General features: G+C 63.4%; 1 protein-coding gene across 5 annotated transcripts; it reads left to right on the forward strand.

Annotated features, from left to right (window-relative positions):
- The first annotated feature begins 4,601 nt into the window (after nt 1–4,601).
- PODNL1 (podocan like 1) lies at nt 4,602–9,933 on the forward strand. 5 transcript variants are annotated; one of them, XM_023645260.2, is made up of 11 exons: nt 4,602–4,711; nt 5,274–5,323; nt 5,448–5,669; nt 6,127–6,220; nt 6,480–6,544; nt 6,634–6,743; nt 6,972–7,128; nt 7,359–7,474; nt 7,863–8,520; nt 9,216–9,364; nt 9,511–9,933. In XM_023645260.2, the coding sequence occupies exons 2-11, from the start codon at nt 5,321–5,323 to the stop codon at nt 9,659–9,661; spliced, it is 1,725 nt and encodes a 574-aa protein (XP_023501028.2). In that variant the 5' UTR covers nt 4,602–4,711; nt 5,274–5,320; the 3' UTR covers nt 9,662–9,933. The 5 variants fall into 5 exon arrangements, with proteins under 5 accessions (XP_023501028.2, XP_070129129.1, XP_023501027.2 ...); XM_070273028.1 differs by having other exon boundaries at nt 4,603–4,711; nt 7,863–8,535; XM_023645259.2 differs by lacking the exon at nt 4,602–4,711 and having other exon boundaries at nt 5,074–5,323; nt 7,863–8,535.
- The last annotated feature ends 346 nt before the right edge of the window (nt 9,934–10,279 follow it).

The following is a 10,279-nucleotide window of genomic DNA, read 5'->3' on the forward strand; positions in this document are numbered from 1 at the left end:
GGAACATCCTTGTATGAATCTGTTGGGGCTGTGTAAGAGTTTTTCCAGGGGCCAGCCTGGTGGCGCAGTGGTTAAGTTTGCTCGTTCTGCTTCGGCGGTCTGGAGTTCACCGGTTCGAATCCTGGGTGCGGACATGGCACCACTTGGCACTCCATGCTGTGGGAGGCGTCCCACATATAAAGTAGAGGAAGATGGGCACAGATGTGAGCTCAGGGCCAGGCTTCCTCAGCAAGAAGAGGAGGACTGGCAGCAGATGTTAGCTCAGGGCTAATCTTCCTCAAAAAGATAAGCAAAAACAAAGATATTCTTATTAAAACAAAAAGTTTTTCCAGAAGAATGGACTGCTGGTCCTTGGGTGTTGCAGAGACAGTAATACTTCAAATATTCAAAATATTCCATTTGCTCCTCCCCTTGCTCCCCGCTTCTCGTCCCTTGGGGTCAGGCAGGACCACGTGACTAATCCTGGCCAATGAACCAGGAGCCAAAGTGTAGGGACGCGCTTCTGGGTGGGAAGCTGACTTGGGGGTCTCCTCTCTTTCTCCCACTGTGCCAGCACCTGTGGAGGCTGCTGTTTGGGAAGGTGCAGCCCCCGTCAGACTCGGTCCCTCAGTGACTGTGGCTCGGAGGCGGTGTGCGTTTGTTGGGATTGAATTGTGTGGAAGACCAACTCTGGGCTCGCCACTGACCTTTGGGCTTGTTTGTTATGCAGAACAATCTTGCCTGCCTGATACACATCAAACAGAACCAATAAGATGTACGTGTATACACATATAGCTACATATATTACATAGACATATATCCTTTCATATATCCATATATATCCTTTTGTGTATATTATATATATACATATAAACACATTGCTTATGAGGAGTTGGCTCATGTGATTCTGGAGGCGGAGAAGTCCCGTGATCTGCCATCTGCGAGCTGGGGCCCCAGGAGAGCCGGTGGCACCGTTCCAGTGTGAGTCCGGAGGCCTGAGACCAGGCGCGGCTGGTGTAAATTCCAGGCTGAGGGCGGGCGGAGATCGACGTCCCAGCTCGAGCAGGCAGGCAGGACAAGAAAGGGTGACAGCCTTCTTCCTCCTCCTCTTGTATTCAGGCCCACGGGTTCAAAGGTGCCCACGCACACTGTGGAGGGCCCCCTGCTCACTGAGCCCCCTGACGGAAATGCTAATCCACCGAAATGCCTCACAGCCTCGCCCATCTGGGCATGCCGCACCCCGCCATCATCTTATAACATCACTTACAGTGACATGGCCAGCAGGCCATCACAAGGGCTTGGCTGGCGCACTTCCAGTTTTCCCAGATCCTGTCAGGTCCTCATCTCTTTCTTTTTAATTTTTTTTTTCTTTTGAGGAAGATTAGACCTGAGCTAACTTCTGCTGCCAATCCTCCTCTTTTTGCTGAGGAAGACTGGCCCTGAGCTAACATCCGTGCCCATCTTCCTCCACTTTATATGTGGGACACCTGTCTCAGCATGGCTTGACAAACGGTGCCATGTCCACGCCCGGGATCTGAACTGACGAACCCCAGGCTGTCGAAACGGAACATGCACAGTTAACTGCTGCGCCACCGAGCCAGCCCCCTCGTCTCTTTCTGACCCTCCCTCTCCGCGGCCATCGCTGGCCTCTCTCCTGCCCTGCCCCGCCCCAAGCATAAGCCTTCTTCAAGGGTCTCCCTCCGTCTCCCTTCTCCTCTCATTCTACACTTTCTCCTCGGCTCGTGTATCCTCTGTCTCCACTGTCCTCTGTATCCACTAAGGTTAAATTCAGTTGAGAGGAAAAGAAAAGGGGAGGAAGAAGAGAGAAGCAGTGGCTTCAACGGGAGCTCTCTTTCCCCCACGACCAGACGACCGGAGCAGGCTGGGCTGAAAGCCTGAGATCCACACGCCACCTTGACCTGGTCCAGCCTCACGGGTCCATGGGCCCAACCGTGAGTTCCCGGCTGTGGCATACATGCCATCCCCCGCAGCAGGAGGCTGCCACCCGGCTGGTTCCTCTGTCAGCCAGACTAGCCGCACCCACCTGCTATTCAACCTCAGGGCTCACCTCTTGGCCGGCCCGAGAAATTACCCCAACAGGCGATCACGTCCTCCCATTGGAACCAGAGGTCACCCACCCTTTGTCACTCCAAAGCCTGCCTCCCACAGCTCCTGCTTCTTGACTTTGCCCCCGAGTGCACCCTCCACCCCCACGTGGCTCTATGTGGCATGAGGTGTCCCCCTCCTCTTCTGGGCTTTGAGTGTCTGTGACTAATAAGCCAGCGTCAAGCTCATCTACTCAGCATTGGGTGTCATGTGTTCCGCCATCTTGTACTATTTAAGGCAGGGGACCCTCCTTCACCAATGGGGGAAGCAGGAAGTGATCAAAACTCTGGTCAGTCCAGGGATGGCACAGCCTTCCACGGTATGCAAGACCCAGGTTGCTTCTATCTTGTTGCTCCACCAATCAAGGCTTCTTTTCCCAACCTAATGTCATGGCCCAAGATGGCTGATGGAGTTCCAGTTATCACATCGTCATTCCAACAGTAGGAAGTAGAAAGACATCCCCTTTTCCTCAAAGCTGTACGTACCACTTCTGCTTCCATAGTCATAAGGCTGTACCTAGCTGCAAGGGAGCCTGGGACATGCAGTTCCTTATTCCAGGCAGTTGCAGGCCCAGCCAAAGAGCAGCAATGTCGTGGATTGGGCCCAAATGCTGAAGGGCTAATTAGCCAGAGGACACTTCCCATGAGCCTCTTGCTCCCTCCCACATCAACCCTGCCTCCTCCCCTCACCCCCCAGCAGCCAAGATGAGACCAGATTGCCACACTAGCTGCCCACAGCGTTACTGCAGCTGTCCCTTGTCCCCATGACCCCAGAGCCTTCCTACTCATGGAGTGACACCAACACTCCCTCCCCATGTGAACCTTCCCCCCACGCAGACACAACCCCACATACACTCCATGAGGTGCATTAAATGCTGCCGCTGAAGGCCAGCAGGTCATTTACAAGAGCGGTGGTTAGGTTCCTAGCCAATCAGCACATTCCGTCCCTCTGGCCACAGGAACTGGCTCCAGATGGACACGTGACCAAAACTAAGCTGATGAGATTCAAGCTTGGGGCTTTAAGCTGGACTGACATTGGGGGTATCTTGGCACCACACAGAGAAGCCTGCTGGTAGAGCCGAGCGGCAGAGAGAGAATCCATCCTGAGGATGTCATTGAGTCCCTGGATGCAGCTATGCCTGAAGGACGCACTGCTCCAACATCTCCGCTCAAGAGTCAATAAACGCCCTTGTTCGCATTCGTTAGTTTGGTTTGGGTTCTCCATCCTTTGCAACCGAAAGAGGCCAACAGAAACTCCAACAGCTGGTTCTCATTGCTGCTTCCTGGGGCTAGGCTTGGTGCCGTAGTTCAGCAGCTCCCTGGGGCTGGCCCCCTTACTCTGCTGGGAAGACTGAGGGCCTTCTACACAATGTCCAAACCAGCGGCTGTCAGTCCCACATGGAGGACTTGGGGTGGGGCCTGTTCTTTTCTGGCCAAAGCTGAGACTTGCTCCCTGCCCCAGCCCTGAAGGGCTGCGAGGGTCCCCCCTCCCGAGACCACACAGTCCTTAGAAACGTGGGCAAAAATGATCACCTCTTTGGGTCTAAGTGCCCTTGGCTGTGGCAGGGGCATTCAAAGTGCAGACACCCTCTCTCTCCATCATTGCCCCTCTTTCCCGCCCACTGCCACACCGCTGCCATCTCCCCGTGCTGTTGCAGGTGCTGTCTGGGCCTGCCACACCCCTCAGGCCCCACCATCAGGCCCCTGAGTCCCCTTAGGGCTGAAGCCTGCTCTGCCCTAAGCGCCAGGGAGTTCGGGCCCTCGGGGCAGCCACCCACCAGCGACTGATGGAGGGAGCTGGAGGGTCAATGCCCCCAGGCCTGGCCCCACAGGCAGGTGACTCTGAGCCGGTGTCCTCTGCAACCTCTCAGCGTCCCCAGCGGGACTGAGCCCAGCTGCCTATGGCAGGAACTTGCCTGATAACGAGAGTGACTGACCATCCCAATTTGCCCAACATTAAGGGTTTTCCGGAGGCAGGATTATGAGTGCTAACAATGGCGAGTTCCAGGCAAGAGGACCCCCCGTGATAACTGAGCGATTATTCACTGGTCCCTTCCTTCACCCTGGCCCTTCCCTGCCTCCCTGCAGCTGCTTTCTCCCAGAGAAATGCACTCAATCCTCGTCTCAGGCTCTGCGGTCGGGAGACCCCCGACCTCCTTCAGGCCCTTTGCCAGCCCTTTGGCTCAGCCACCCCCACTTGTGAGGGGCAGATGCCACGCTTGGAGCTTTCTGTCTGCCACTTGGCTTTGCCTTGTGACAGCCCTGTCATGGAGGGTCTTCTGTCATCGTCACTTTGTGCGTGGGAAAGCTGGGGCTGGACAGGAAAGTGCCTTGCCTGAAGTCACCTGGCTGGTAAGGGGCACTTCTAGGGGAAGGGACCTGGGCAGGGACGGGCTTCCTCGCCGCATGGCACACACCGCCACTCTGGAGTTGAGGGCCCAGGATGCGCTAGGCGCTGTCTGCCCACATCATCTGCATTCTCTCATTTATCCTCACACCACTCCTGCGAGGTAAGACAGTCATTCCCCTGCTTTGCAGAGTGAGAGACCAAGGCCCGGAGGAGCGGCAGAGCCCGGGTCCCAGCCCAGGCCTGTGGCTCTGAGCACACGTCCTTCGCGGGGGCCTCGGTACGTGTAATTTCCTTCCGGCTGGTGCCTGTGGCCACTTGGGGAGGGGGCAGTCTGGCTGCCAGGGAGGCCAGCTGGCAGAGGGGAGGAGGGGCCGAGATGACAGACCCGGCTGAGGGTCCCCAGGCCGGTGTCTGGGCTGGCAGGCTGAGCCCAGGCCTGCCCTGACCCCTTGCTGCCAGCCCCCGTTCCTCGGGGACCCTCTTGCGGGCTGCAGCGTCCTCCCCCCGGCCCCCTCCCCGACTCCTGCGGTCGGCCCAAATACCAGACAGGGCGCATCTCAGCTTTCCCCCAAACATTCCTTGCTCCCGGGCCGGGCCCAGGCTGGCCGAGGTTACGCAAGCAGAGCTGGGGTGGCTGCTGGGGGGGGACCGAGGGGACGGACCGGCCTGTCCTCACCACCTCATCCGGCAGCCCGCCCACCCTCCCCAGGGCGGGGAAGGGGGTGGGCCAGCTCCCGAGCCCCTGGGAGAACAGGCTGGGGGTGGCCTCTGCGTGGAGATGGGGGGGCGGTGGCGGCCACAGCGGAGGCTCCAGGAGGTGACCGCCTGATTTCCATCAGGGAGCCTGGTCGGCAGCTCGGGCAAGAAGGCAGAGCTGGGGCTGGCCATGGTAAGGAGGGGCGGGGATGGGTCTGAGATGGGGGCCTGGCTGCCCCCGCATCTGGGGATGCTCCTGTCGCCATGGCGACCCGTGCCCAGCCGGGAGACGCCCTGACCTGGCCCTCCGCTCACAGCGGCTGAGCCTGCTGCTGCTCCTGCTGCTGCCCGGCCCCCCACCCGCCTTGGGCATGGAGGACGCTGCCTTCCCCCACCCTGGGGAGAGCTCGCAGCCCCCGCCTCGGGCCTGCCCGCTGCGCTGCTCCTGCCCCCGGGACGACACAGTGGACTGCGACGGCCTGGACCTGCAGGTGTTCCCGGACAACATCACCAGGGCGGCCCAGCACCTCTCCCTGCAGGTGGGGCCCACAGGGGGTGGGGGCCAGGGGAGTGCTGGGTTGAGGGTGATGAGGTGTGGGGCCCACGGGCAGGGTGGGGTCTCAGCGCTGATGCAAGTTGGCCTGGATGAGAGTGCTGGGGTCTGCGTGCCAGGGGCCAGTGGGGTTGGGGATGCAGACGTTAGAATTGTGGGGGCTGAGGTTGGAGGGTGCCGGGATCAACGTCCTGGGGCCAGTGCGGGGCACCTGGGGTCAACTGTGAGCGTGAGGAGATGCTGGGGGTCAACGTCTCGGCAGTCATGGGCTTGTTTGGGGTCGGGGTGATGGAGCACTTGGGATCCGCTGTGGGGGTGATGGGCTGTCAGGGCTCACGTGTTTAGGCTGACGGGGAGCTGAGAACCAGGGCCGGGGTCGCTTGTGGGAGGCTCAGGGTCACGGGGTCAGGGGCGTGAAGGCCTGCCCCCATCCCGCCCCACAGAACAACCAGCTCCAGGAGCTCCCCTACAACGAGCTGTCGCGCCTCAGCGGCCTGCGGACCCTCAACCTCCACAACAACCTCATCTCCTCCGAGGGTGAGGGGCCGGCGTGAGGGGCCCCCTCCCCCCCGGCCGGCTCTGTGGGCAGCTCTGCGGCGGTTCCTGGAACTGCCCTCTGCTGAGCAGGATGGAAACTCAGGGGAGGGGGGGCTGTGGCTTTTGGGGACAGCGAGGGGGTGTCTGGAGGTGGCTCTGCCAGACCCGGCAGGAGCCCCGGGCAGCTGGCAGCAGGCGCGCCCTGCCTCCACCCCGCGCCCGGCCAGACCTGGGTCCCCTCGCCGCCGCCCCCTCCCAGGCCTGCCCGACGAGGCCTTCGAGTCGCTCACGCAGCTGCAGCACATCTCCGTGGCCCAGAACAAGGTGAGCCCCCCGGCCCGGGGCCCCCAGCGCCGTGCAGCTGGACGGCGCGGGGCGGGGGGGCAGCAGGACCAGCTCAGCTTGCCCCGCAGCTCTCGGTGGCCCCACAGTTCCTGCCTCGCTCCCTCCGGGTCGCAGACCTGGCCGCCAACCAAATGACGGAGATCTTCCCTCTCACCTTCGGGGAGAAGCCGGCGCTCAGGTAGCCCCTGGCCCAGCTGGGCCCCAAGCCTCAGCTATGCGATGTGGGGGGTGCGAGGGGGCAGCGCCCCAGCCCAGGGGTCCGAGGCGGGGGACAGAGCCCCGGCTGCCCGGGCTGGGGAATTCCAGACGGCCGCCCAGGCAGTCCCCGCACTGGCGCTGAGCCGGGCGTGGGCGGGCATGGCGTGGGGAGGCGGGCAGGCGGGTGCCGGAGCCTGGCTCCCCTCAGGGCCGTGTACCTCCACAACAACCAGCTGGGCAACACCGGCCTGCCCCCCGACGCCTTCCGCGGCTCCGCGGCCGTCGCCACTCTCAGCCTCTCCAGCAACCGGCTCCGCTACGTGCCGCCCAGCCTGCCGCCCGCGCTGGAGCGCCTCCACCTGCAGGTGCCCTCACCTTGGCCCTCACCACTCCTGGGACCCTGTGCCTCCCCAGGATCCCAGCCGTCAGAAATGTCTTTCCTTGGGCCTCTCCCCCCGCAGGGGTCCACCTGGGCTGTCTGAGCAGCCTTGCCCCAGAGAGGTCCCCGCTCGTCACTCCCTCCCTCGAGAGCCCTCCATGGCTCCTGCTGCCCTCTGACTCTGACCCTCAGCCTCCTTCTCTCCTCCCATCCCAGAACAACCTCATCTCCAAGGTGCCCCGAGGGGCCCTGAGCCGCCAGACCCACCTTCGTGAGCTCCACCTCCAGCACAACCAGCTGACAGACAGCGGCCTGGACGCCACCACCTTCAGGTGGGCCTGGGACCGAGCAGGACGGGCGCACAGCCTTGTGCTGGCAGTAGGGGCTGAGGATTCGGAGTCCGGGGACCCCAACCCTCTGTGCCCCTCCTCTGTATGACCCCTAACCCAGGGCCTCATGTGGTGAGTACCTACTGTGTGCCGGGCTCGGCCCAGCACCCGGCAGCATCCTTGCTCCCCACCGCCGCCCAGTGTCACAGCGGCCACATGCAGATCTCAGACCCAGAACCCTGCCCTGGTTACCCCAAGTTTACCTCCCAGCTACCTCTCTCAACTCATCGCCCCCAAGTTGGAATGTCAGGACCACTCCTCCCCTGCCCCCAGATCCACCGGGCCCCCACCTCTGGGTGCCCAGCCCAAGGCTGGCCCTCTCTCCCGCCAGCAAGCTGCACTGTCTCGAGTACCTGGACCTGTCCCACAACCAGCTGGCCGCGGTGCCCGCCGGCCTGCCCCACACCTTGGCAGTGCTGCACCTGGGCCGCAACCGCATCCGGCAGGTGGAGGCAGCGCGGCTGCGCGGGGCACGGGGCCTGCGCTACCTGCTGCTGCAGCACAACCCGCTGGGGGCGGCCGGGCTGCCTGCCGGGGCGCTGCGGCCGCTGCGGGACCTCCACACGCTGCACCTCTACGGCAACGGGCTGGACCGCGTGCCGCCTGCGCTGCCCCGCCGCCTGCGGGCCCTGGTGCTGCCCCACAACCGCGTGGCCATGCTGGGAGCCCGTGACCTGGCCGCCACGCCGGGCCTCACCGAGCTCAACCTGGCCTACAACCGCCTGGCTAGTGCCCACGTGCACCCCCGGGCCTTCCGGCGGCTGCGTGCCCTGCGCAGCCTCGACCTGGCCGGCAACCAGCTGACGCGGCTACCCGCCGGCCTGCCCGCCGGCCTGCACACCCTGCGGCTGCAGCGGAACCAGCTGCGGGCCCTCGAGCCCGAGCCGCTGGCGGGCCTGGACCAGCTGCGGGACCTCAGCCTGGCACACAACCAGCTCCGAGTGGGCGACATTGGGCCCGGCACCTGGCATGAACTGCAGGCCCTCCAGGTCAGGGGTGGGCTGGTGAGCCATACTGACTGTCCCCAGGGCCCCTCTGTCCCCCTGCCTGCCCGGCTCCTCCCCACAGGGCTCTGAGTTGCCACACGACGGGAGCCCCCGCCATGCGCCAGCCCTGGGCAGGTCAGACAGCTCCAGCCTCCAGGCCTTGCCCGTGCTGTCCCCGCAGCCTGGTCCTCTGCCACCACTCCCTCCACCTCCCCAGCAAGCACCGCGGCCTCTAGCGCCTTGTGCGCCCTATCGATGCCACACCGTTGAGTGCACCTGTGGGTGCCGGGCGCTGTGCCGCTAGGCACAGAATGACACAGTTCCTGGCCCCGGCACAAATACCCAGTTAGGCAGAAAGCATTGACAGCCCAAGTGAATAACAGAGCAGGGGGTGGGCATGAGGATGCGGGGGAAGCACTGTCTCGGTGACTGACTGAATCGACGTCTCCCGCGCCAGGCAGGGGCTCCGTCTGGGCCCCCAGCGCCTGGAACACGGTCTGCCCCAGGGAGGGCTCCGTTTACCTCTGTCGAGGGGAAGAAACTGGCAGCCACAAAGGAGGTTGAGGGGAGGGGGCAGAGGGACCGCGCTGGGCGGGCGGGGGAGGGAGGCGAGGAGGAGAGCAGTGTGGGGCTTGGCTGAGCAGCTGGCCTAAGGCCTGGGGCCGCCACGGCGCCATCTCTGCCCGCCCGCCCGCCAGGTGCTGGACCTGAGTCACAACCAGCTGTCCTTCATGCCCCCTGACCTGCCTGAGGCCCTGGAGGAGCTGCACCTGCAGGGCAACCGCATCAGCTATGTGGGCCCCGAGGCCTTCCTCAGCACGCCCCGCCTGCGTGCCCTCTTCCTCAGGTGCCCCGAGGGTGGCCGGGCGGGGCTAGTGGCGAAGGGCAGGGGTGGACCCGGGTGGGCTGTGGTGGACCCAAGCAGCCCGGGTGGCTCCGGACTGGGTGGCCTCCTCCCCCTGCATCCGCCCTCACGCCCACCCCTCCGTCCAGGGCCAACAGGCTTCACGTGACCAGCATCGCACCCGAGGCCTTCCTGGGCCTCCCGCACCTGCGTGTTGTGGACACAGCAGGTAACCCTGAGCAAGTCCTGGTCCGGCTGCCACCTACAGCCCCACGTCGGCCACGGGCAGAGGGCCCCTGAACCCAGAGGGGCCCAGCGGTGCAGCCCAGGCCCCCGGGGCTCCGCTGGGCCATGGACTAAGGGGACGGCGCCCAACTGGGGCTCCACCTGGCTCTCCCAGACCTCGAGGGCTGGGCCCGCCTGAGCCATGCTGGGTGGGGACACTGCCTCCACTCACAGAACGGAACAGAAGCATGCGGCTCGCATCCCAGGCGCCAGAGCACGCCGGCCCTGCCCCCCACCCCACACAGATGGAGACAGCGACAATAAAGTCTAACCCTTTGAATTGCTCACCACCTGCCATGCGCCCTTCACCTGCCGCGAGGGGCTCTCCCCACCCCGCGTCCAGCTGGGGAAACAGGTTGTGGGATGCTAAGTGGGTCAGGCAATTTGGTCCAGGTCCCTTGCCCAGTGAGTAACAGGACTGGCTTTCAAGGCACATAGGGGTCACCAAGCACCCCACACATGGCCCAACCACACACGTAAACCCAGATATGCCCAAGGCCACCAGCTGCGGCCACACTCCCCCAACACTCGCTGCTCTTGCAGGGCCTCTCCAGCCACCCACAGGGGGACTGTGGGGGAAAGCCCAACCCAGCCACCAAGGAGGCGGAGAGAGACAAAGGCAGGACAGTGAGC

The sequence above is a fragment of the Equus caballus genome, chromosome 7, assembly GCF_041296265.1.
Source record: "Equus caballus isolate H_3958 breed thoroughbred chromosome 7, TB-T2T, whole genome shotgun sequence".
Taxonomy (NCBI): Eukaryota; Metazoa; Chordata; class Mammalia; order Perissodactyla; family Equidae; genus Equus; species Equus caballus.